The 27,040-nt window shown below is 37.5% G+C and overlaps 1 protein-coding gene across 1 annotated transcript in view; it reads left to right on the top strand.

Annotated features, from left to right (window-relative positions):
* prkdc (protein kinase, DNA-activated, catalytic subunit) overlaps positions 1-27,040 on the top strand; it is a 47,989-nt gene that overhangs the window by 11,837 nt on the left and 9,112 nt on the right. Inside the window, exons 22-69 of the mRNA XM_087261627.1 lie at positions 24-130; positions 277-367; positions 474-637; positions 727-879; positions 1,502-1,609; positions 1,688-1,914; positions 2,024-2,118; positions 2,204-2,303; positions 2,625-2,758; positions 3,031-3,261; positions 4,263-4,492; positions 5,215-5,423; positions 5,688-5,820; positions 6,678-6,836; positions 6,972-7,175; positions 7,419-7,607; positions 7,711-7,815; positions 8,117-8,284; positions 8,382-8,509; positions 8,597-8,804; positions 8,891-9,069; positions 10,298-10,466; positions 10,617-10,682; positions 10,760-10,823; positions 12,275-12,423; positions 12,497-12,634; positions 12,710-12,829; positions 12,912-13,055; positions 13,514-13,665; positions 14,509-14,640; positions 15,204-15,315; positions 15,432-15,559; positions 15,651-15,800; positions 15,911-16,084; positions 17,137-17,235; positions 17,408-17,618; positions 20,251-20,428; positions 20,715-20,921; positions 21,431-21,546; positions 21,631-21,762; positions 21,869-22,048; positions 22,761-22,972; positions 23,060-23,198; positions 24,507-24,695; positions 24,872-25,096; positions 26,003-26,111; positions 26,206-26,308; positions 26,422-26,584. Coding sequence (XP_087117753.1) covers positions 24-130; positions 277-367; positions 474-637; positions 727-879; positions 1,502-1,609; positions 1,688-1,914; positions 2,024-2,118; positions 2,204-2,303; positions 2,625-2,758; positions 3,031-3,261; positions 4,263-4,492; positions 5,215-5,423; positions 5,688-5,820; positions 6,678-6,836; positions 6,972-7,175; positions 7,419-7,607; positions 7,711-7,815; positions 8,117-8,284; positions 8,382-8,509; positions 8,597-8,804; positions 8,891-9,069; positions 10,298-10,466; positions 10,617-10,682; positions 10,760-10,823; positions 12,275-12,423; positions 12,497-12,634; positions 12,710-12,829; positions 12,912-13,055; positions 13,514-13,665; positions 14,509-14,640; positions 15,204-15,315; positions 15,432-15,559; positions 15,651-15,800; positions 15,911-16,084; positions 17,137-17,235; positions 17,408-17,618; positions 20,251-20,428; positions 20,715-20,921; positions 21,431-21,546; positions 21,631-21,762; positions 21,869-22,048; positions 22,761-22,972; positions 23,060-23,198; positions 24,507-24,695; positions 24,872-25,096; positions 26,003-26,111; positions 26,206-26,308; positions 26,422-26,584 — 7,283 coding nt within the window. The remainder of the gene's footprint in view (positions 1-23; positions 131-276; positions 368-473; positions 638-726; positions 880-1,501; positions 1,610-1,687; positions 1,915-2,023; positions 2,119-2,203; positions 2,304-2,624; positions 2,759-3,030; positions 3,262-4,262; positions 4,493-5,214; positions 5,424-5,687; positions 5,821-6,677; positions 6,837-6,971; positions 7,176-7,418; positions 7,608-7,710; positions 7,816-8,116; positions 8,285-8,381; positions 8,510-8,596; positions 8,805-8,890; positions 9,070-10,297; positions 10,467-10,616; positions 10,683-10,759; positions 10,824-12,274; positions 12,424-12,496; positions 12,635-12,709; positions 12,830-12,911; positions 13,056-13,513; positions 13,666-14,508; positions 14,641-15,203; positions 15,316-15,431; positions 15,560-15,650; positions 15,801-15,910; positions 16,085-17,136; positions 17,236-17,407; positions 17,619-20,250; positions 20,429-20,714; positions 20,922-21,430; positions 21,547-21,630; positions 21,763-21,868; positions 22,049-22,760; positions 22,973-23,059; positions 23,199-24,506; positions 24,696-24,871; positions 25,097-26,002; positions 26,112-26,205; positions 26,309-26,421; positions 26,585-27,040) is intronic.

Genomic DNA, 27,040 nt, shown 5'->3' with positions numbered 1-27,040 from the left:
TTTGTTTTAAATCATCAAAATAGAAAAAGATGACAGCAATATGGAAGTGACATTTGTGTCAACGGGAAGTTCAAAAGGTTATGGACAAGTGTTGTTGAGACTCCTGAAGAAATCAAAGCGCTTTTCTCTGGTAATAACATTGATTTGTTTCATCTGCCTAATTGTTTTTGCGATACAAATAATACAATATTTAGTTTTAAGCAGAGGTTTGTAGATAGCCAGGTAGAGGTGGGGTTATTGAGTATATTGTGAGTGCATTACTGTTGGCTCTGTTAGGGAGACGAGTCTCCAATCGCTGCTGTGAGACGCAGGGTGGTACGTCTACTCGGACACCTGGGAGGACAGCTCAACAGGAGCCTTGTGACAGGTTATTTTCATTCTGCTTCTATTATATACTTGTATTGTGTACATTTGTTCAAACAAACAGTCAGTGCTTTTTTTGGCTTTAATTATTTTCTCTTCTCCAACAACAGCTGTTTCTGCGGAGGACATGATGAAGCGGTTTGTAGCGTGGGATTGTGAGAAGAGGCTGAGTTTTGCTGTGCCTTTTAAAGACATGAAGCCTGTGATCTACCTGGACTCTTTCTTGCCACGGGTCACAGAGCTCGCACTGTCCTCCAGTGATAGACAGACTAAAGTAATCATAGTCCTTACAGTTATCAAATCTAAATTTCTTTCCTTCATCATGTTGTTTATTAACCTCAAATGAATTATTTGGATGTGTAGGTTGCAGCCTGTGAGCTTCTACACAGTCTGGTCATATATATGGTGGGTAAAGGAGCCCAGATGACAGAAGATGACAAGTCTGCTCCACCCATGTACAACCTACATCGAAAAGTCTTTCCTGTTCTTCTACGCCTGGCTTGTGACGTTGACCAGGTTTGTTAACAGAGTTATCATTTTTCTGTCTTATTTTAATTTTTGTATAATCTATTTGGTTTCATGTGATACAGTGGTCAGGTTTGACATTGTATTGTACCTACACACGACACTAAACCTCTGTAAATAGAATCCTTTTGACATCAAAGGCATATTTAGACCAGGAGATATCCTATTGTAGAGATGACAAAGCTGCTTGTGTAGGTTGTGATAATTAAAGGTATAGTTCACCATAAGAATGCAAATAAAACTTCCATTGTTTAACTCCAAGCCTATTTTTGAGATTCAAAAGAGGATATTTTGAAGAATATTACAAACCATTGACTATTATAATATGGATGTCAATGCTTATTGGTTTTCAATAATCTTCTGTATATATTCCTTTGTGTTCAACAGAAGAAAGAAACTTGAACAGTTTTAGAAACAATTAAATTTACAATGAAATGCATATAATATTTTAAATTATTGATTTATTACCTAACACTTTACTGTTTAGCTCAGTGTTTTTGTGATAATTAAGTTGTTTATGTTTTGTTTTTTGAAATAATGTTTGCTTTAAGTTGCACATACTAACATTAATAGAAATGTAAGTAAGAAGTCGGTCATTTGAATGTTTCTTTAGGTGACGCGGCAACTCTTTGAGCCTCTGGTGATGCAGCTTATCCACTGGTTCACCAACAATCGAAAGTTTGAGAGCCAAGACACAGTGGCAGTGCTGGAGGCCATCCTGGTAAGCAGGCATGTGCAATTGCACTTTTTGTTTGCTGTGGAAACATTTGCCGTAATGATGTACTTTTTTGTTACATAGGATGGGATTGTGGATCCATTGGACAGCACCCTCAGAGACTTCAGTGGCACCTGCATCCAGGAATTTGTCAAATGGTCTATCAAACAGACCACCCCCAAACAGCAGGAAAAGAGCCCGGCCAACATGAAATCCCTCTTCAAGCGTATCTACAGCTTGGCTTTACACCCCAGTGTCTTCAAGAGGCTTGGAGCTGCGCTGGCCTTTAACAGCATGTACAGGCAGTTCAGGTCTGTGTATGATGAGGACGAGATCTCATTATGGGCTTCTCAACATTTAAATAAATATGTCTTGAGTGGATGTTGGTAACAAATTTAAATCTCATGTGTTTTTCCTCAGGGAAGAGAGCTCTTTGGTTGAGCAGTTTGTCTTCGAGGTGCTGGTGGTGTTTGTTGAGAGTTTGGCTTTGGCCCACTTTGATGAAAAGTCTGTGGGTAAGAAACTGGACCACTATCAAGATATCCTTTCAGATGGTTATGACCGTGATCTTTACATGATATTTGGCTTCTGTTTATACAGGAACTGTCCAGCAGTGTTGTAGTTCACTGGATCATTTGAAGAGAATCATCAAACACAAGGCAGACTCACTAAATATAAACTCCAAGAGACGGATACCCAGGTGCACATGCATATATATATTTTTAATTTAATTAAGTTTTATTAAAAATAATAAAAATAAACTTTTTTTGTAACTGTTAATCTTCCAACCCACAACAATTCCTTGATTGCAGACATATATACATTTAGGTTATATTAGGGAAAATGTATATTTAAGTTATATTATGGGAAATAATATTTATGTATTTAATATAAAGGATATTATTGATATAATTATTTATTTATTTTTATTTGTTTTGTTTTTTTTACTTGTGAGTAATGAAAAGAATTTGTGTGGTTTTGTGGCGAGCTGACAGAGCTGTGTTTTCTCCTCTTTCATCAGAGGTTTTCCTGCAGATCAGTCAGTGTGTTTATCTAATGTAGTCCTTTGGCTGCTGACCCAGTGTGGAAGACCCCAGACTGAATGCAGACACAAAAGCATGGAGCTTTTCTTTGAATTTGTGCCTCTGCTGCCAGGTAGCAAACTGGATATTTACAATCAAGGCAGCAAGTTTTTTCTATTTCTATCTCACTGTTTCTATTACAATTGATAAAATGTAAAAAACTGACATGAAATGACGTACTGCAACAAATTGTGGATTTCTCAGAATTAAATAAATAAAACTGTATTTGTGCAGTTATTTGCTTTATTTGCTATAATTTACATTCAGAAACAGAAAGGCCACTAAGATTATTATGGAAAAAGCAAACAAGATTTTTTGCTTCTGAATTGTTGCTTCTGTTGTCAGGTAATTCATCTCCTGCGATGTGGCTGGACGAGCAGTTAAAGCAGCGTGGTCCAGGTTTTCTCATTTCATGTTTAGAGGGAGGTGGTTTACTATCTCAGCCCACCTTGAGAGAGATTGAAGCCCCCTTCAGCATCAGAGGCACCTTACAATGGATGGATCTGCTGCTGGCTGCTCTTGACTGCTACAACACCTTCACAAACCTGCGGTGTCTGCAACTCCAGAGGATCCTGGGTAGGTGAATGTATAACAGTGTCTAAACTCAAGATACTCTAGGGCTGTTTCTCAATATACGTTCTTCAGTGATCTTGTGTCCCCGTGTTCTCGTGTAACGTCATTTTCAACTGCCAAAGTTCAGCTCCAATACTCAAGACTGCAAGAACAGAGGACACATGAAACTTCCCGGATGTGTTCTTGATATCGAGGACGCACCGATGCAGACTTGAGCACCGAACTCGCTCTAAAAGTCCCAGAAGTCATTACGACTGGAGGTTGGAAGCACAGCATTTTATATAGGTTTATTGTTAAAGTACAGAGATATAACTTATTGATCTTAGGAGTTTCCCTAAATGAAACGGTGAATATAAACATTACCATGAAAATCTTAATAAAGGAATAAACACATTAAGGGTGTTTGTTTGCTGAAATTCATATTAAAATCTGTTTTATTTATATTGTACAACGTATATTTGTAAAGTCTTTATGCATAGTATATATTGGGAAACAGGGGAAAACAATAAATCCTTGTATGAATGCTGTAATGTTTAAATAATTTTCCATTAAAATGCGTGAAGGTCTTGTGACCATCAGGAAGAACCAGGAAAGAACACCGCATCTCATTTCTCACACGAGGCGTTCTCTGTTCTGGCGTTCTCCCATGTTCATTCTTCCGAGGTGACCTGGCAAGACCGGTCTTCACACAAATGCAAGTCCGTTACCTGCGTTCTTGGAATTGAGAAACAGCCTAGATCAGGGGTGTCCAAACTCGGTCCTGGAGAGCAGATTTTAGCTCCAACTTGCCCAACACTAGCTCAACACACCTGCATTGATGTTTCTAGAAAGCCAAGTGTAAGAGCTTAATTAGCTAGCCCAGGTGTTTCTGATTTAGGTTGAAACTAAACTTTGCAGGAGACCGGCCCTCCAGGACAGAGTTTGTACACCCCTGTTCTAGATAAATCCTCCGCTGAACTAGTGCTAATCGCTGCTTTCATTCTCTTCTTTCTCTCATCATCCAGGCACTTGTGAGAAGTCCAGCTTTTTGCCTGCTGTACATTTCTTCCTAACAGAGCTGTCCATGCAGGACATTCAGGCTGCCAGGGCCTGCTTCAGATTGGGAAATGCAGGTCAGTCACACTTCAGCCCTCGTGAGACCGAGCAGTACAACTACAGCAAGTGCTCCATCATTGTCCGAATGCTGGAGTTCTCCACCATGGTGCTGCAGAAATGCCCACAGGACCTCTGGAAGGTACGATTCTTGGACCCTGAGTTCATTAGAGTCAACAAAATAAATTGGCTCAATTATATTTTTTCTAAAAGTCTACCTGCCAAATGCTCTTGAACCTGTCAGAATCTAAGTTAGAAGGATGCTGCACAGTATTGGAAAAGAAAAAACTAATATATCGATATTTAGTTATTCTGGAAAATGTTTTGCATTATTACTGCAACTTCACCAGTTGACTTAATCTCATTTTGGAAAGAATAATTATTTGGGGTGATTTTGTAGGTCATTTTGTTGAGTGCATCTACATAAAATATTATAAACAAACTGAAGATAAATTTAATAGAGCAATGAAACAAATGAAATAAAAGCATTTTTTGGTTTATTGTGAAGTCTAACAGTATTCAAGAAATTGAATAATCAGATGTAAAATAACACTAAAGTCTTTGTTGTATAAATTAACACAACCAATCTTTGTTTACAAGTGTTATAATATTATTGTGTCTGAATGGTTTTAATTCTTGAAAGGATTGCAGACCTCAAAAACGCATGCAGATGATAAACTTTCACTCTATAATGGTTAAATTCTACAGAATATGTGTTCTGATCTGTGGTTTCTGGCCAACTATAATCCCAACTTGAAATTCGACATCCTGCTATGTGACTATTGTGGATGCACACGTTGAGATGACAACGCTAAATTGATATATTGTACAGCCAAAAATGTCTTCTCTTTTCTTTCTCTTCAGTTAATGGAGAAAGATGTGTTCAACTCTTCCCTCTTCACATTGGTGGTGTTGGCAGTATGTGAGCCCTCCTCCATTGGATTCAACATGGCGGATCTAGAGGTGATGACTCACCTGCCGGAGGTGTGCTTTCCTTTGCTTAAAGCTTTGGCATCAGCACCTTACAGGACACAACTGGAGAGCTGCATTCGGATGAGGATAACAAAACAAAGGTCTGTAAATTATTTTGATATAGATATGTAAATGAAACCTAAATGTTATTTAGTGGTGCTCGAGAGTGTGAATACGGTCTATGTTGTTTTTTTTCCCTGATTCCACTCCGGCTCAATTGTCTCCACATGCATTTGTAGAAAGGCTGTAAAGTGTGAATAGTTGTTTTGATATATTGTACATAACACTGTTTTATATTTGGTATATTATATGCTTGTGCCTGTTAATTTGTTTTGTGTGTTCACAATCTTTCTTGTTCTGTACAGTGTGGAGGAGCTGTGTGCTATTGATTTGTATGAGACAGACACCAGAAACAGCCATGCTAGCATGAATCTGTTACTCTCAGCCTGTAGGCAGCTTCACCAGTCTGGGCTGCTCAACTCAGTTTTGCACAGTCAGGTACTGAAATGCTGTTCAGTCTACCAATTGTTCTCATTAAAGTTTAACCAAAAATTTGGTCACTTTATTTTGATGGTCTGTTTAATTTAAGTTACATCTGCATGCCAACTAATTCTAATTAGATTATAAGTAGACTGTTAGGTTGGGGTTAGGGTTAGTGTAAGTTGACATGCACTTGCAAAGTTTCTTATAGTCAGGTAATTGTCTGTTGAAGTAGCAGTATCAACAGATATTAAGCAGACAGTCTACTTAGGGCGCACTCACACTATGCTATCCGAACTGTGCCCAGGCCCTTTCCCGGATCGTTTGAAAAGTGTGACTGCTCTTGGGCTTGGCACGGTTCACTTGGCCGGCCCTCGCCCGGTTGGAAGATGTGTGCCAAAGCGCGGTTCACTTTTTCTTTGGCGCAGTATGTTTGTGGTGTGAGTGCAAGCGCGCCTGAGCCTGAAACTGAAGACAAGACATGACCTTTACGGGACTGATTTTTATGTGTTAATTAATCATTCTTACTGTTCAATGAACGCAAACTGTGGTAGATTATTAAAGATGCAATTTAATAAAAGATTAAAGATTTTTTTTTTAGATGTGTATCTGAACTTAAGGTCTTTGGTGATCTTGGTTTGGTGGTATGGGTAGGTTTAAGAGGGGATTAAGGTGCAGGGGATGGCTAATTATACAATGTAATTGCAAATGTAATTACATTGAAAATACAGGGGTGGGGCTTTTGTTTTGTGCGTCATTCCTTTTTAGCAAACTACTTAGAGGAACAGAGGGGGAAAAAATTAACAGCAGAATACAATATTTTGATGAACTCTACCTGTAATAATTTGATTATGATGTTTATTGTCTTTTGGTAGGATGCTAGTTATGGTTGCTCTTTGGGCTCCAAACTTCTCACTAGTGTGTATAAAAGCATTGCTCCAGGAACTGACAGGAAGTCTTTACCCTCCATGGATGTTGGCAGCAGAAAGTTGGCTGACAGACTTGTGCAATTATCGTTTTGTTTGGGTGATCAGGCAAGTGGTTTGAATTATTATTATTATTATTACCACTAATTATAGTTTAAAATATGAGAAGAACATAGAAGATTATGGGATGCTTGTTTTCTTTGAAATTGCTCAAATCATGAAATCTGCCTTTGCGCGCTTCAGAGTGAACAGACGGTTGGCCTTTTACTGAACACCATCACACTCTCAGTCCCTCTCTCTGGCAGTCTGAACCCTCACTTCCTCAGCTTCTCTCATGGGGAGTACTTTTACAGCCTCTTCCAAACATCTCTCAATACTGAGTTACTGCGCAGTGTGGATCGGTCAGTGCCGCTGCTGCTGTCCTCAGCCAACCAAAACCCCAGCATGGTGAGCATTAAACTAGATTGCCCTACATTTGACAAAAACATTAAAAGCAAATAGACTCACTGCACCTTTTGGGAAATGGAGCCAGATTTAGTAAACAGTAAACTCTGGTTGTTCTGCACTCATTGTGAGCATTATCTGAAGTGGTTTCTAGTTTCTAGCATGGTCTTAGTCCTCCTCTGTGTGCTAGTCGGAACCATTTGACCAGTGCATTGATTTTTTTTTTCCTGTTCATTTTATTTTTAGGTTAGTGTTTTGCTGAACGGCATGTTGGATCATAGTTTTCGTGAGCGTTCTGTCAGAAAGTCCCAAGGTTCACAATTGGCTGAGCAAGTGCTCAAGGGGTGGGATTTGCTCAGGCCATGGTGGGATGGTCCTGCGGCAACACCAGAAAGCAAAACCTCAGTCCTGTCATTGCTTGCCAAAGTGCTCCAGGTACTGCATATTCAACTATACCTTTTTTGTGTAAAAATTGAAGACTTTAAGGTGTTTACATACAGTTTATAGATGTTTCAGGAGTGTTTCTCCCTCCCTACAGATCGATTCATCTGTGTGCTCCAATACAAGTCACCCAGCATTCAATGCTGTGTTTACCACTTTCACAGCTCTTCTCACAGATGTATCTATGCCATTAAATCTCAAGGTATCCTTTTCCAGTTTAATAAACCCCAAACATTGATTATTATGATTGGTTTTGTGGTCCAGAGTCGCATAGAAGTGTTTAATGCTGTACTTCAGAATGTATTTAACACATGAAATATACGTAAGGCTAGCTAACTCTGGTTAGTATAACATAAACTCGGGCTTAAAATAAGCAGTGATCTTGATATTTGGGGAATTGTAGGTGGTTCTCTAAACCTGATCTCCACTGTATATGCTAAAAGCAAAAGCTAAATTTAGGTTATTTCTAATATACATGATCTTTTTTTTCTTTCTGATTTTAGAGTCAGGCTCTTATCATGCTGCCTTTCTTCACTGCATTGCCCAGCATGCCTTTAGAGGAGCTCAGGAGGGCTCTGGAGTCACTGGTGGCTACACATTTCCCTATGCAGTCAGATGAATTTCCACGTGGATCTCTACAGTGCAACAACTACATGGATTGCATTCGCAAGGTGAGATATAAGGGGACCTGAAGATATTATTATTATTATTTTTAAATAGTTTTATTTCCATATTTATGTCAATATTCAATTACTTTGCTAACTTCAGTTTTTAGAGGCCCTGCAACTGTCTCAGAGTCCTTTGTTATTGAAGCTTATGGCTCGAGTTCTGTGCCGGGACAAAAAACATATCATGGAGGAGCTTTTTCAGGCCTGCTTTCAAAAAATTGCTCATCAGTAAGTACAAAACAATTCCTGTGTTTGTATCTCTGCTTACAGCTTTTTAGAATTTGTGCAAATTTACTTTTTTTTTCCCGTTGTCAGGTCTTATTTGGGAAAACAAGTTCTTCTCCTCAGCTCCACCTACCAATCATTTCAAGCCAAAGAAGTTCCATCAAACTTCATGCTCATGGGTCTGATAGACAGAGTCCTGCTGCCGCTGGCCTCTCACTGCAGTCCTCAAGCTCTCTCTCAGTTCTTTATCTCTAATATTGCTGATATCATGACTACTCTACAGACACGCTTCACCAAGGTGCGTGACATGAGCTTAATGAAGCTTCAAAATTGTTGTTTATTTAGAAATACTGCTATGTTTCTTGTGTTTCATCTGTCCTGCAGTCTGTTGAGTCGGTGTTTGAGAGTCAGATCATGATGAAGATTGGCTGTTGTAAGCTGTTGGAGGTGTTGTATTCTCGTCTGCCTAAAGAGGAAGTCTATTCTAAAAACTCTGCCATCAACCAGGCCTTCTGTGGCACCGGCTGCGCTGAAGGCAATGAGCTTTCCAAGAACCTCCTCAAGTATGTAAAGTGATAAGACACTTTTTTCCTCTTTAAGTGTGAATATTACACACATTATATGATTCTGTTTTTCAATGCAAACTTAATAACACTTGTTTTGCTCTGTTCTTCCTTTTTTAAACACCCTTAATTATAAAAATCACCATCAAATCAAAATGAAAATTTCTATTTGTGTATGGAAAAAACAGGCATGTACTGATATGGATTTATGGCCAATACTGATAACTCTTTAGATTTGGAGACTGATAACTGTGATATTAGCCGATAATTAAAAATATTTCAAAATTGTATGCATATTGCAAAAACAGAGCATGATTTAATTAACAAATAAATTAAATAAATATGTATTATATACAATGAAGAACTGAAACCAGCTCAGATTTTTTCAAATAAAACATGTTACAGTAATGTACAATTATTAGTCATTTGACACTATTATACTGCACTCCTCAAGATTCTCTTGTGCGTACACAAAAAGGTTATTATGGTGGCTTGAGAAAGCCAACACACTGTTATACTACATAAACTTCTACTTCTGCTACTGCTTCTTCTTCTTCTTCTTCTTCTTCTTCTTCTTCTTCTACTGGTACTGCCAGTTGATGGCGAACTTGAGTCTGTGGAACTCTTAAGACAGGGTTCTGGTGAGTTTGAATAAGTTGGCGAGAAGTTACCAACAAATTCACCCTTTTATCTGGAAGCTCAGAGATGTTAAGTCCAAACATGTGTCCAGACAAAACTAAAAAGGTCTATTAAAGTCTTTTTGCACTCTATTGGCAGCTTAGCTCACGCAAGCCACACTTAGCGCCTGGTTGACAAAAGTGTGGCAGTAAGAGTACCCAGTTAACATGTGACATGTCCCACAGTCAAAAGAGCAGTTTGGAGGAACTGAGAGACTAAGAAATGAACATGCATCTGCACACAGGGTTACATACTGTATACAGTAGAATCGTATGCTTTTTTCAATAATCAGTCTGTATGATTGCATTGGTTGCTGGGGAAAGGGGGGCATGACCTCGTATGGTGAAACAGCATCAGGTGAAACCAGGGCAGCAATGAGCTCCTCTATTTATGAAGCACAATAGAATAATTTGGGGGAACTGTCACCTTATCAATGTTTTTAAGTAATATAAAGTCTTGAAAAGTCATTCTGAAACTTGCTGTTAAAATGCCATAATGGTAAAATAATGTTAATTTGAATATTTGGCCCTAATAATGAATTATGTGTCAGATCATGTTTTGAGGCCTTCACGGAGAACATGACAGGAGAGATGGTACTGCTGGAGTTGAGGAGACAGTTTCACTGCGCTGCTTACAACTGTGCCATAGCCCTTATCAGCTGCAGCTTCAACGAAACCAAGTTCTACCAGGGCTTCCTTTTCACTGAAAAACCTGACAAGGTCTGTTACTGCGCATGCAACAAGATTTTGTACAAGCAGGGTTTACAGTTTAGTGCTTATTTTTTCCCTGTCTTATTGCTGACTCATAACATTTAGTTTGTTCTGCATTCTTTGATATTTACAATTAATATGTGGCTTGATGTTTTGCAGAATCAGTTCATATTTGACAATCTTATTGATTCGCAAAGGGTGTACAACTTTCCTATAGAGATTGATGTAAGTATAGCTTTAAAATGATCAAATAATCAATTTGTACTTGTGCTGTTTAGTATTGTCTTTAATTTTGTTAACAGGTCCCTATTGAGAGGAAAAAGAAGTATGTCATGATTAGGAAAGAAGTGAGTGGAGAAAACGGAGGTGAGTTGTCTGAGGCTCCAACTTATTAATAACTATTGCTATGTAGTAGAAATGCAAAGATTAACCGATTTTATTAATCATGATTTAATTCGTCACAGTTAATCGATCTTAAAGTATTCTCAACACTTTGTTTCTGCACGGAACAAAACTGCTGCAACTAAACAAAGTTATGTTTAAGTTTGTGCGCTAGTTTGAAGTTTCAAGCTTGTACTCTGAGGCTAATACGCACACAATGGCTGAGCCTATTAAGTAAGGGCCATGTCTTTTTTGCGCTCAAGTTTGTTATTTCTTTTACATTTACATTTAGTCATTTAGCAGACGCTTTTATCCCAAGCGACTTACAAATTAGGACAAGGAAGCAATTTACACAACTATACGAGCAACAATGAATAAGTGCTATAGGCAAGTTTCAGGTAAGTAAAGTGTAAGACGCAGAACATTAGTAGTTTTTTTTTCTTCTCTTTTTTTCTGTAATACAGTTAGCGGTGGAGCCAGAGAGGCAATTGCAGATTAGGAAGGAAAGTGGAGACTAAATAGTCGAGTTTTTAGTCATTTCTTGAAGACAGCGAGTGACTCTGTCGTTCTGATGCAGTTAGGGAGTTCATTTGACCAACTGGGCAGATTAAATGCGAGAGTTCGGGAAAGGGATTTTTTCCCTCTTAGGTATGGAACCACATAGATCTGCAGAAGTCAGAGCAGATAAGGAGCAAAGCCAGAAGTCGCTTTGTAAGCAAACATCAGAGCTTTGAATTTGATGCGAGCAGCAACTGGCAGCCAGTGCAAACAGGTGAGTAGCGCAGTGACATGTGCTCTTTTAGGTTCATTAAAGACCACTCGTGCTGCTGCAATCTGAAGCAGCTGGAGAGGTTTGATAGTTAGTTGGAAGCCCGGCTAGTAGAGAGTTGCAATAGTCCAGTCTGGAGAGAACAAGAGCTTGAACAGGGTCGGACCTTTCTGATGTTAAAGAGTGCGAATCTGCAAGATCGAGCAGTTCTTGAAATGTGGTCAGAGAAGTTTAGTTGGTCATCAGTCGTTGACAAGAACTGACTGATCAGCTTCATACTTTGTATGGAATATACACATTTCTACTCCAAAGAAAAAAAAATACAAAATATGAAAATACAAAATGAAAAATACCAAGCAAGTTCATAATAGTTGATCAATAGTGCCTTTCAGACAGACGTTTAGCAGCCTTTGACTACATGTGTTTTCTTTTAAAGAGAAATACTTATAAGCTAAGCTAAATAAGGGTAAGCTAAATCTCCGTGGTGTATGTTTGTGAATGTGATGGGTTGCAGCTAGAAGGGCATCTGCTGCCTAAAACATATGCTATATAAGTTGGCGGTTAATTCCGCTGTGGCGCCTCCAGATTAGTAAAGGCACTAAGCCGAAAAGAAAGTAATAGCATAGCTATTTTAAAACCCATTTTTCTTATTGTTTTTTTTTTTCAGACGCACCTGTATATCTGTCTTCCCAGTCCTACATGGCAGACAGCAGTCTCAGTGAGGAGATGAGTCAGTTTGACTTCTCCACTGGGGTTCAAAGCTTCTCCTACAACTCTCAGAATCCTTCAGGCGTGAGCAGCTCCAGCAGGATGCGGGTATGATATATGAGAAAACAGTCTCTTAAGAGTATCTAGAACACTTTTATGAGTAAACTGTTTGTATGATCAGGAGCGCAAGGAGGTTTTGTCTCAGGACGAGACTGTGGAGCTGGAGATGGATGAGCTGAACCAGCATGAATGTATGGCCAATATGACGGCACTGCTGCGCCACATGCAAAGGAACAACATCACCCCGAAAGTAGAGGAGGTCAGTTTCAGCATGACCTCAGCTTTGCCTCATTTTGTGTTGGAGCATTGCTTAATATTAACTGTTTTGTTTTAGGGTGTGAGACCTAGTGATCTTCCTCCATGGATGAAGTTCCTGCAGGGGAAGCTGGACAATCCATCTACTCCTCTCAACATTAGACTCTTCATCGCCAAACTTATCATCAATACTGAGGAGGTACTGCTAATGCTGCAAATTTTTTTGTGGATTTATTCATATGGCATACTGCATTGCATTTATTTGACCTCTTTATGTTTAGATTTTTCGTCCATATGCCAAGCATTGGCTGGGCCCACTGATGCAGCTGGTGGTTTCCAGTAGCAATGGAGGAGAGGGCATTCACTTTATGGTGGTGGACATTGTGGTCACAGTCCTTTCATGGGCCAGTGTAGCTTCACCAAAGGTATGTATGAAGGTGCACTGGTTTATTAAGGCATTTTTACTAGTGATGCTTAATATCTTGATGACCATGTTGGTATTGTTGTCAGTTATAGTTGTCAGTCTGATAAAAATTATACAACATGATGATTATTTATGATGATTGATCAACTGCAAATGCTTTCTGCTGCTTATAAGGATTTTTATTGGTGCCTTCAACAGGACATGACATGTTACACGCAGATTTTAAAACAAAATATGTGCACTATATATATATCGGTATATATCACTATATATATATATATATATATATATATACAATATATCGGTCACAGAGGAATTATTATAACAATTTATTCATCAGCATACATATTGGTTATTGGCTTCCAAGAAAAAGAGTTTTCAGTAACGGCTAAAATTTCCATGTCAGTGCATCTCAAGATTAAAGGTTAAAATTTAGCCTTTATGTTTCCCGCTGTTTAGGGTAACACAAGAGATGAAGTTTTGGTCAACAGGCTTCTTGGGTTTTTGTTTAAGAACTGCTTCCACAGCAAACGGGCTGTTTTCCGTCACAATCTGGAGATTATACGCACAGTTGTCGAGTGCTGGAAGGACTGCCTCACAATACCCTACGAGTAAGAATGCAGACAATTATTTAGACGCTTTTTTGACAATTAAGTCTGTTTTATTCTGTTTCATTATCTGTTGACTTGAAGAACATACTATATGATTATGAGCTATTATGCAGTCAGATAATATTATATTATTAGCTTTTTGAACAGGGTTGTTTAGACTCTAGTTCTTGAGGGCCACTGTCCTGAAGAGTTTGGCTCCAACTGCAAATTAAACACCTGAGACAGCTAGTTAAGATTTTATTAGTCTTAAACATACCAGGTAGGTGTGTTGGAGCTTAACTCAGCAGGACTAAATGTGGAAGGCTTTGTTTTAGAATATTAAAGGCATAGTTCACCCAAAAATGTAAACTTTCTTTCACCATTAACTTTTAATGAATTTCTTTCTTCTGAAGAGTGTTGGTAAAACAAAACAACCATTTCCATCATAAGTAGCAACAAGAAATTCTATGGAAGTCAATTGTGTAAGAAGTCAAATGTCCTTTGTGTTCAACAGAAGAAAGAAACTCAAAAATGTTGAACCAAAGGGAGGATTAGAAAATAAAGACAATTGTAATTTTTGAGTGAACTATCCCTTTAGAGAAATATTTTTTTATTCATTAATTTATTTTCTTTTCAGCTTAGTCCCTTTATTAATCACAGCAGAATGAATTGCCAACTTAACCTGCATATGTTTTATGCAGCGGATGCTCTTTCAGCTGCAACCCATCACTGGGAAAGATTTTTTTTAATGGTTTAAAAAATGGATTAATAATTTCATGATTTCATGCTTGAACTTATATTAATAATGCTAGGCGATGGATGAATTGTAAAATCCTGATTTTGATGTCATCTTTTTTCTTGTAGTTTGATATACGAGCGGTTTGCTGGAACAGATCCCAACAGCAAGGATAACTCTGTGGGAATACAGCTTTTAGGCATTGTAATGGCCAATAATCTTCCTCCTTATGATGCTGCGTGTGGCATCGAGCATGACAGGTACAATTTTCAACAGCTGTAGCTCTGCACAGTATAGGAAAAATTGAACATTGCAATGTATATTTTTTATCCGCACTATATATTGCGGTATGAATACAATTTCACCAGATGACTCAATATCTCTATTTGGAAAGCCTTTATAAAGTTAGATTGTATGTTGATTGGGATGATTTTAGTCTTCAGGTACAGTAATTGAATAATAAAAATAATTTAATAAAATTAATCGTTATTAAAGTTACGAATGGTACATTGTCTTGTGTCTGAATCATTTTAAATTAATTATACAATCACTGGCCTTATAAACACATGCAAATGATAAATTATAAATAAACTAAACATTGAATATCCTGCGATGTGACAATTGCGAATGATTACATTGTGATATTGATGAAAGAAAATCTGAAACTATATATTTTGCTGCCCTCGCTATATTTGTATGTATTATTATTTTACATATGAGTTTCATTCATTAATTGATTATTTGATAATAAATTGTTTTCAAATAACATTTATTTTAGATATGGATTAAAATGTCATTCTCTGTCACAATTTTTATGTTCCAGATATTTTCAGTCGCTGGCCAATAATCTATCATTCATCAGATATAAAGAGGTGTACTCAGCAGCTGCTGAGGTCATTGGGTTAATCCTGAACTACATGACAGAAAGAGAAAATGTACGTGTGGATCTTTATTCCTGCCCGACTCTATCACATTCCACATCTCAGTTATTTATTTATTTTGCACAATGTTGTTGTGAATAAACAGAATGAAAAATTGTTCTTCATTGTAGCAAATTGAAGGGACCTTATTTAACATCACTGTTACGAAACTGATGGATTTGAGAAAGAAGGAGGTGGATGACAAGTTTATTGTTTGCTTGAGCAAAGTGTCAAAACACTTTCCACCTTTGGTGGACCGGTGAGAAGGAGGTTTATCTTTACCAGTCTTATCCGACAACAGGCTAAACATAAATGTCTGTAAAACTATTTATAATTTTTTTTTTCCACAGATTCATTAATCCTGTATTTTATTTGCTGCCAAAGCTGCATGGCATGTTGAAGACACACTGTCTTGAATGCGTGCTGAGTCGTGCTGATGTCATCCCTGAAATCTTCCTGCACCTAAAGACCAAAGGCCTCTCACAGATCATGAGCCACAAGTCAGTTCATAGCTCTGTCATAGCATTGATTTCTCTGAGCTATTTAATGTTTAATGTCTGTAATAGAGAAACATTGTAGATGAGAAAATAAACACTTACTTGTCTTTCAGAGATGAGGGCAGACAGCGGGTTTGTCTGGACATTATTCATAAGATCCTGGCATGTCTGAAGCCAGAAGAGCTGAAGGAAATTTTGGGAGCTGTCACAGCATTCGCATCTCACCCTTCTCCTGTGTGCAGAGAGAGAATGTATGATATCCTGATGTGGATTCAGGACAACTACAGGCAAGTGAAGGCTAATTCATACTTCTGCTTCTAGTGAACAGTGTAGCTGACATCATAACCTTATGCACGCATACAATGCCAAAGCATTAACACTTGTTTATTTTGTGTGTTTGGAGTGGCGTTTCTCTGTTTATTCTCTGCTGTTTTGAATTTAAGCAACTACAAAAAACAGCAACTAAAAATGACCAGATCATTATTGATCTGATGATTATCGATGTTGAAAAACAGTTACTTTTAGTGAAATTGCTTAAATTAAACTGCAAAAATTATATATGATATGAGATATGATATGATATTAGATTAGATTAGATTAAACTTTATTGTCATTACACATGTAAAAGTACAATGCAACGAAATGCAGTTTAGGTTCAACCAGCAGTGCAATAGCAGCAAGTGCAGGATACAGGAATAAGTTATAAAGTGCAGTTATAGAAAACTATGGTGATATTTACAGATGGATGTACTATGAACATTATATACAGGTTGGATAAGCTATGAACAGATTTACAATATATGAATATACGTGCAGGTTGCTATTAATAATCAGTAGTGTGCAGATAGATAAACATGATTACAAGTGTATATGTTACAATATATGAATATACGTACAGGTTGCTATTAATAATCAGTAGTATGCAGATAAATAAGCATGATTACAAGTATATATGTATAGTGGGTGTGTACATAATTACAAATGCCCATATGCAGTGGGTATGCACAGTTCAATAAGTAAACAGTTCAATGTGGTGCAGTGAATGTGCAAATTTTAAATGTGCAAATGTTAAACAGTGCAGTTATTGGGAGGAGTTTAAGTTAGAGGAGAGTGGGGGGTGTATTGGGGGGGGGGGCAAAAGAGTCATGATATGATATGATATGATATGACAGAGGGTGGATTTTCTGTGCTTTCATTCTGAAAATTCATTAGAAGAAGTATAATACTACCTACCCAACCAATCTTGCTAATTTTGGTTGTAGCTTCATTTAATCTCTTAAAAAAGAAACTTTATTGAAAGTGACCCTAAAGTTTTGCTGGTTGTGGAATGTGTTTGCAGTGACTCTGAGAGCAGGGAAGACAGCACGTCTGTGGAAGTTCTCAGTGTTGCTCGAGAGACTCTCCTGCAGGGACTGACAGATGAAAACTATGGCTTACAGTAAGCAGAATATATACAGTAGCTGCTTTGATCATTTTAATCTTAAAATAAATCTTCACACACGTAAAAAACAAATCATTTGAGTCTAATTTGATTTGAATGTTTTCACTAATCAGTTTCAACCTATTATATACCTGACGTAATTTCATATGTTTGTATACTTTCTCTTTAGGCTTTATGTGCGCAATTTCTGGAGTCACGAGAGCCGTTTACCCCCAGAAACACTGGAGCGTATGCTTGTCGTGCTGAAATCGCTGTATTCATCCCGCATTGAAGAACAGTTCCTCAGTTTGGCCACTGACCTACTTCTTGAGATGACCAGTCACAGCCCTGACTTCACACGCAACATGTTTGAGTTCCCTCTCTCTGAGTGCAAGTTCCAGGTAAAGAAAATCATCTTTAATATAGCAGTGAAGATGTTGAGACATGCTCTTTATTTTTATTGTTTATTTTAATTATTGCCTTTTATACCTGGTATATGATCATTGTATTAAGCTCATTAATAAACAGGGGTTTTCCTGATGTTTTCAAACATGCTGTTGTACAGCTCATATTACAGAGGCCTCATCTTGATCCTGCTGTGCCTTAACACTACAGGCCCTTTTCTAAACTTAAATTTATCTTTACCTCTTATCTGGATTTTTAAAAAAATATTTTTGACCAATTTCAATCTGGTTTTAGAGCAAAACACAGTACTGAGTCTGCACTACTGAAAGTCACAAATGACATTTTACTCTCAGGAAACTTTTAGTCCTAAGCACTGCTTTTGATACCATAGATCACGACATTTTATTAAAACAACTTGAGTGTGTTTTTGGGGTTCAGAGCCTTGCCCTACAGTGGTTCTCCTCATATCTAAAGGGGAGATCTTTTTCTGTAAATATTGGATCTACAATTATCCATTTTTGGCCCTGTAATATTTTCTCTTTATATGCTTCCTTTATGCTTTAATACTCCACAAACATAACATAAATTATCACTGCTATGCTAATGATCTCCAACTGTATTTTCTCATCAAACTAGGAAAAGATTTGTCATTAGATTTTTTTTTTTATGTCTAACCGACATCTGGATGACCAATAGCTCTCTGCAACTACAAATAAATAAAACTAAAGTGCTTTTTTTAGGTCCTGCTGCTACCAACGACCAAGACTCACGCCAAGAATCTTAGAGTTATTCCGTTATTCAGTTTTTCCAACTTATATTGATGGCAAAAGTTCTAAAAAAAAAAAAAAAGATCTAGAAATTGTAACCCATGCTTTAATTTCCTCTCTGTTGCTTAACTACCGCAACTCTTTGTACATTGGTCTACCTCAGTGAACTGTTTTGGTTACAGTTAGTTCAGAATGCAGCTGCCAGATTAGTAACAGGAACTAAGAACAGAGATCATATCTCCCCTGTCCTTGCCTCATTGCACTGCCTTCCTATAAAATTCAGTTGATATTAAAATCCTTTTTTTCACATACAGTATGAAGCATTGCACAATTCTGCCCGAGTCTATAACGTATTAGGCCATATACAGCTTGTAGACCTTTAAGGTCCCATTATAAGTTTCTTTTGTCTGTCCCTCTGTCTCGCTGCAAATCCAAAGGTGATCGAGCCTTCTGTGTTGCAGCCCCAAGGCTCTGAAACAGTCTCCCTCTGAATATTAGGATTTCTCCATCATTGGATGCATTTAAATCTAACTTGAAGACTTATTTTTAATTATGTTTTTTCTTATCTGTATTTTGGTATTACATATATACATATATATTTCCTTTTTTATATTTTTAATACAATTTTAAAATTAAAATAATTTTTTTTATTGTAAATCACTTTGGATCAACTATGGTTGTGTAAAATTGTGCTTTACGAAAATGTTTGCCTATATATATATGTATGTGTGTGTGTGTGTGTTATTGGTGAGCATAGATTCATTTTTTTAATCTAGATTATTCTTTAAATTAATCTAGATTAAAATGGATCAATTGAATTCTGCCTAAGGCATTCAGAATATGTGTGCTACATATAGTATGCTTATATTAGTGGCATTATTGAAGTAAACACCGTAATCATTTATTCAATATTACCGTCATGTAGGACTTTTCGACATATTTTCCGACAAGATCCACACAGTAAAGATCCTTTACTGTCTGTAAAGGATCGCCTGGATTGTACACACACATCGCAAAATGCGGATGTTTTTTTCTTTCCATTTGGTGTGCGTTATTAAATTCCATAACACTCTCACCAGTCCTTACTCTTTATTTGCATATAATACCCCAGTTTGTCACGGGGGATGAGTTGAAGTGAAACTGCCGAATTGCAGTTAAAGTCAGGCATCCTGCTAATTTGATTCAGAACGGCACTTTTTTTGTCAGATGGTACGGGTCAGGTAAACTTCCGCGCTAAAACATCAAGGTAAAAGTCATTATAGCTTGCTTAGAATAGACCCAGCTCTCAACCCAACTTTGAGAATAGATCAATAGCGATACTTTTTTTTTTTTATCATGCGATAAAAGTCTCTCGTTAACGCAGCACGTTAACTGATAACGGTCCACCACTATATATATATATATATATATATATATATATATATATATATATATATATATATATATTAGTTTAACAATACAACTACAACTACAAGTTTTGTTTAATAGATAGCTGTCCTTTACTACTATACACACAAGTGTAACAGTATTCAGAACAGAAAACAAATGAATATAAACTATAGAATTAAACTTTTTTTGAAGTGAAGCCTAAACTGCCATTTACATATAATTCTATATATATATTTCTCTTTCAGTATCAGTTCAAGTGCAGGTTCACTTTGCTCATGATTTGCTTGTTTAATGCCTATTGCATTATATAAGTCACGGAATACGAGTTAAAGCCTTTTTCAGATGATTAAAATACCTCAACTTTTGTTCTTGAAAAGTACTGTATTTGATTAGTTCTGTTGATTACGTTTTTGAATGTCATAATTGAATAGACGTTCAAAATTTCAATGCTCTCTGTTCTGCTCTTATCCAGGACTACACAATAGACTCTAACTGGCGTATGCGGAGTACGGTCCTCACGCCCATGTTTATGGAGACTCAGGCCACTCAGGGGGCAGAAGCTGCTGGCAGTCAGGCAGCCACAGTGAGGGGCCAGATCAGGGCCACACAGACGTCCCTGGAGTTCTCTCAGACTCTGGCTCCTGGTGCAGGTGCTTCAGGGCATATTAAAACTTCTTTCACTTATAGCAGGTAGTCAGTGGATTTTGAAACCTGCCAATGTTCAACTCACCTCTTCTGTGAGCACTTAACTGACTTTTTGCTTAGTCTCTCCCTACTCCTGCTTATAACAATGTTATAAATTCTGTATTACTAGCACTTCTTGTTACTTTTACCTCCTTATGATGAACTGCTTGATGCCTTCATCATTTGTTTGTGACTTTGGATAAAATTGTCTACTAAATGTAAACCGCTGACCAAATCTTTCTGTTCTTTCAGGACGTCGTTCAGCATATAACTGGTTAACTGGGAGTAGTGTGGACACACTGGCTGATTATTCCCTTTCATCTGATTCTTTATCATCACTTTTGGTGTTTGACAAAAAGAGATCAGAGCGTCCACAAGCTGCCTGGAGAGCTGTGGGTGCAGGGTTTGGCTCTAAACGTCTCACTGCCACCAGTGACGACACAGACAGCCGGACTGCAGGTCAGTCACTGAAAATAGATATGGTGGCCAGATGTCTCTTGTTTCTAGGACAAACCGACTTTTTTGTTTTTAAATATCACATATTTCCGAGCACTATAAGTAGACATACCCTAATCAGTGTTAGACAATCATGTTGTAAAATATTTTAAAGAACATCATTCCCATGCAGTCACATTTACATATCAATGAAGTTTCAGAAATTGTCAAGTCAAGCATCAGGTCAGTTCTATAATATATTTCAAGCAAAATAATTGTTGGATCACTGCCTCGGCTTGTACACTATACATCAAGTTACAATTACCTTAGGGAAGCCATTTAGTATCAAAAACTCTTTAGATGATGGGGAAAAATAGTAAAAGAGCATTTTGCTGAGTGTGCGGTATATTACTGTCCCAACTGTCTGTCTTGAATTTTTCACTGGGGAATGAATGAATAAAGCATGAATAAATTCTTGTGATAAAATGTTGCGACTTTCACAGTAGTGAACCTGATATTTGTGTTCCAAATAGCTGAGCGGGAGCGGCGTGCAGACATTCTGAGACTCAGAAGGAGATTTCTGAAGGATAAAGAGAAAGAGAGCATAAAATTCGCCAAGAAAGAAATCCATTCTCAAAGAACTGAGAGGGTAGATCTTTTTTAAATTGTAGACAAACTTTTGAGTGGTTTCCGATTATGCTTTGGATATAATACTCTTTTCTGTATTCTGCAGGAGAGAAGAGCAGATCTAAAGATCCGCCAGGATGCTCAGGTCACGCTTTACCGCAGCTACAGAGTTGGAGATCTTCCTGATATTCAGATTCAGTTCAGCAGCCTCATTGCGCCACTACAGGCCCTGGCACAGGTTTAATTCAGAGTTATTTTCAACACTGTGTGTGTACTGCATGTTTGATGGTACTTGAGTAAATATCAGAAATGGACAACAAAGTCAGTTCTTACTTGTTTTACAGAGGGATGCCACACTAGCCAAGCAGCTGTTCAGCTCTCTGTTTGCTGGTGTGCTGGTTGAAATGGAGAGATTGAAATCAAATAAAGAAACAGCCGACATTCTGAAGGAGCTAGTGCAGACTCTAAACGCTTTCCTTAACAAGAGCACAGTCTACTTTCCGCCCTTCATTTCTTGCATCCAGGTGTGTGTGTATGTGAACGTGTGATGAGATTTAATACCAAATTGCTCTGTTTCTAAGCTAGTCTGTCAGCAAACTGTCTGCAAACCAGCTCATTAGCTATTAATCCCAGAATTTGAATATGGAAATCACCAGAAATTGCACAGGCCAAAATTTACCCATTGCTGTTTTTATCTATAAATGAATATAGCAGATTTTCAATAAAAAAGTTTCCCTGTCATTAGCTTGAAACTTGGATATTTTACTAAGACCATGATTTACAACACCCTGTTATTAAAAATGTGATAAAACTAGAATATGCATTGTTTTTATACCACAGGTTTAATTTACCTAATTAGGGCCTTATTTTTGCCCAACTAAAGTTTTAACTTTTTATGCTGTTAGGCAATCCGTTTTAGCTACAATAAATGCCAAGAGTAATTTGAGTCTGATGGTGGGGAGATATGCGGCATCCTGGGTGTTCTCACCATAAAAATAATAATTTCATGACACTTGATATTGGTTTGTGGCATAAAACAGTAACATAATAGATTTTTAGCCATATTAAAAACAGTAGTCTTATGCATAGAAACATTTGTCCCACTGGCTGTTTTAGATTTAAAATAAAAAATAAAAAAAAACAATCCTTGGTGATCAAAGTGTTAAATGGAATTCTTGAGTTTGTAAGTTGTGTAATTAACACTGATGCAAACACTTTTTCTGCATGTCTTCCCAGGATATGAGTTACCATCATAAGGCTCTTCTCGGTGTAGAGCCGTCTCTGGTCAGTGCCACCTGTCTTGCCAGCCTGCAGCAGCCCATGGGCATCCTGTTACTGGAGGAGAGTTTACTTCATGGAGCTGGAGCATCAGAGGAACCTCCATTGAAACGAGCCCGAGGCAAACGTGAGCTGCCGCCTGACACAGAGAGATGGATCCATCTTGCAAAGTAAGAGCCAAACCCATAAAGAACTGTCTTAAGTATTAACCTTATCACTGCTTCATCAGTTCTACCCTGATTTGTATTCCTCTGTAGACTTTACAGGTCACTGGGAGATTATGATGTTGTCAGGGGAATCTTTAGTGGCAAGATTGGCACAAAGTCTATAACATTCACAGCCCTGCAAGCAGAAGCAAAGAGTGACTATGCAGAAGCTGTGAAGCTCTACAATGAGGTATTTATTCTTGGTTGCAAACTCGGAATGGAAACTGTGCTGGTTGCCTTCATTTAATACTCTAATTAAATAAAGAAACCAGGATCTTCTCTTCAGTTTAATTCTTAGTTAGAGTTTTGTTTAGGACCATCTTTTGTATAGTCTATTATGGAATAATTAGATTCATACCGTACCACAAGGTATCTTGATGGGATTCTGTGAATGAGTGTTCACATTAGAAAGAAAATTAATTGGAAAATACACTTTTATTAATAAAATAAATCCAGAGAAAAGGATGTATGAAAGCAAATACAAGAACGAAACAAAAAATTCTATACTTTATTCTCCATTAAGAATAAAGGGCCTGAGACTTAAAATATAAAGAAGTCAGTTTAAGTGGTCTGCTGGTCTGTCCCAGCCATTTATACAGTATTCAGGCTTTTGAATTCAGGTGGGCCTTTTATATTATAAGCGATCAATGTTTCAATATACTTGAGTATATTAAAAGTTTGATATACTTGAGTATATCAAAAAATGTTAATACAGAGAAGCAATCCCTTTTTCTGAGTAAATGCATAGCAAAGCAATAATCAGTGTTTGATATACTTGAGTATATCTCAAAAGTTTTACATACCTGCGTGTATGTCAAAAAATGCTAATACAGAGAAGAAAATCCCTTTTGGTTTTGAGTTTTAAACAAATACATAGCAACATTTTTTCTATTACAATAGCATTTGGACAGTCTTCCAAGGGTCTTTTCCTCCAAGGCCATAGCTTCTAGCTGGCAATAAAACTTTTTTTCTGAAGATTACGCTTCCAGGCTTCCTCCAGTTTCCGATTGTAATAGTTGGTTAGAAGTGTCATCTGGACCATTTCTTCCTTTATGGTCAGCAGAAACTGACTCTCTTTAATATGTTGTCCTTTTCCTCTTTGAACTCTCTGTTGAAGGCGGCTCTGTCATCACTTAAGTTTCTTCTCATTGCTAATAGTTGTTTTTGCAAGCATAGGAATGTCCAAATATGTAAGTAAAGTTTTGTGTATTTTTCAATTAAAGTCATTAAACCATCCAGACACTAAAAAACAGATTGAGAATGTACACAGATGTCAAATGATTTTAAATGTGTGAGAGAATAACACTCGCAATACATCGGGGTTGAGAATAAGAGTGAAAGCTGTAATCTTAAGCAGTTTATTATTTTTTTTTTTACGTATATGAGAGCATGCTTGTGTATTTCTGTGAATGCAAATTCACAAAGAGTTTAAAAAAATAGGACTTTATGCAAAGTGATTCCCAGCTGAACTTATCAATCCAACTGTGCTTTGATTCAGGCTCTAAACAAAGAGGACTGGGATGATGGAGAGCCCACAATCACAGAGAAAGATTTCTGGGAGATTGCAGCGCTGGAGGCCTACAATCACTTGACAGAGTGGAAATCTCTTGAGTACTGTGCCACGGTCAACATTGACGACAGCTCCCCTATCAGACTAGACAGAATGTGGACAGAGACATTTTATGTGGTACTAATTCTAATTTTGAGCTATTTTGCAGTGGATTTATCACCATGAGAATTAAACTGGGTGAAGTATATTTTTACAGTTATAGCACATAATTGCATCAAAATCAAAATGAATTATTACCATTAGCAAATATTTCCATCAACTTCAGTCTTAGCCTCTGCTTTTGGCTGTAATAGGAAACATACCTGCAGTACATGATGCGCAGTATGTTGAAGCAGTTGCAGATGGGTGAAACAAATCAGGATCTACTGAGCTTTGTCGATGCTGCCATGAAGACAGAGGAGCACAAGATCATCATGGAGACTCACTACAGTCAAGAGCTGAGTCTGCTGTACATCCTCCAAGAAGACTATGACAGAGCTAAATACTACGCCAACAACTGCATGCAAGTCTTCATGCAGGTCAGTTTCACTACACACCTAAACAACTTGAGATGTTTTACTTTGAGTTGTTTACAACTTTAAGTTGTCAAAATGTATTTTCAGATGATATGTTGGAAATTTTATAGTCTACTAGACAAGAATTTTGTACTGAGAGCACTTTGATGTATGTTTTGTTAGTTTGTTTATCTGTGTTACCCTCTTTCAATTTTTTGAAAATTAGATTTATGCCATTTCTGAAATTTGAATAAATAAGCTTTCTATTCATGTACAATACAAATGTAAAAGAAGGGAACATTTTTGGCAGAGACTATTTGAATATCTGGAATCTGGAATGTTTTCTGAAGAGCATTTCACATTAAAGGTGCTCTCAATTGAAGCATGAAGAAAGGGTGGGACATAGAGTAACCCCTCATCTTTTTGAAAACAGCCAATAGCGTTTTGTTGTTATTACAGCTTTGCCAGTGAGAGTGTTTAAGCTCAGGACCATCAAATGTAAAGTGTATTGAAGGGGGCGGAGCATGTCAGATGCCACAGAGGATTTGATTGGTTAGAATATTTGAGGAGAAACTGAAGTATGAGGTGGCTTGAATAAACTGACAAACTACAAGCTTTACATGTTTATATCAACGTTAGACCTTCTAGATGCAGATTTTGTCAATGTTTTGGTGCACACTAGCTTATAGATATTCTAAAAACTAACAATGCTGGAACTGATACCTTCTAAACTTTAGTTTAATTTTAGGGAACCCTTAAAGGTATCTTTCCATTCTTTTAAGATTATAGGCATGCAAACACACACACACACACACTACACATATTTCTAAAATAGTTTGTGCCCTTTAAAGAAGGGTTTTTTGTCTATCAACAAATAATAGGAAGTGTTTAAATACCTGCTTTTTTTCAACATGATATAATATCCTGTAGAACTACTCCAGCATCGACCCCTTGCTGAACCGCAGCCGGCTGACTGTGCTGCAGTCTGTCCAAGCTCTGACCGAGATCCAAGACTTCTTGAATTATATCACAGGAGATGGTGGGTTTTTGTGCTCAGTGGAGTTGGATTAATGTTTGTTTATTAATAATATTTATGAGTCTGAATTATCACTGTTTGCTCTATCGGCTTTTAGTCTCAGTGAATTCTCTCAAGTTCATGATCAGACGGTGGACCAGCCACTATCCAGATGCTAAACTGGACCCCATGAATGTGTGGGATGACATCATCACTTCTCGGTGAGTCTGCTGATTTACACAGAAAGTACAGATTTCACAGTGCTTGCCTTGAAAAATCTGAGGAGGTATAAAGCTTATTTGTGTAGACCTAAGAATGTCATCTTTGTTTTCAGTTGTTTCTTCTTGGATAAGATTCTGAAGAGACTGAAGTCCACCCCTGAAAACAGCATGGAGGTGGACGGTGCAGACCAGGGCAGTGGAGAGGAGCTCGGAGTGCTGGTCAAAACCTGCAAGTTCAACATGAAACTCCAAATGGCTGACAGCGCATGGAAACAGGTGCTCAAATGCCTCTTATTTCATTTTCATAGCACAGACACAAGAATTTCCCCTGAAGCTCCTTTTGTTTGATTTTGGATTACCTCAAATTTAACTCATTTGGTTGTGAGCTATATGGTATGGGGCATATACATGGGCTCGTGCAACTTTGCAACCATGCTTGTGGCTTGGAAGAAGAATGTAAAATAAAGTTGGTCTCATTGTGCGTGGACAGATTTATTCAACATTGGAATTTGCAATGGTGTGGCTCACATTATTTTAGATAGTGAGAATCAGGCTTACTCTCACACATACTGTTGTGGATGTTTCGACAACATTGCACCCCTGCCAAATTATGCACCCCCTCACTGAATTTACTACCTGATTGCCTACTCTCAATCACACCTCCTAATCCAACACCTGCCCCAAACTTAATCCTAACTACCTGTATTAGCAAACAGGGTAAGGCATAATAAT

Source organism: Danio rerio, chromosome 7 (genome assembly GCF_052040795.2).
Source record: "Danio rerio strain M-AB ecotype USA chromosome 7, GRCz13ab, whole genome shotgun sequence".
Classification (NCBI taxonomy): domain Eukaryota; kingdom Metazoa; phylum Chordata; class Actinopteri; order Cypriniformes; family Danionidae; genus Danio; species Danio rerio.
This window is presented reverse-complemented; position numbering and strand designations above follow the sequence as displayed.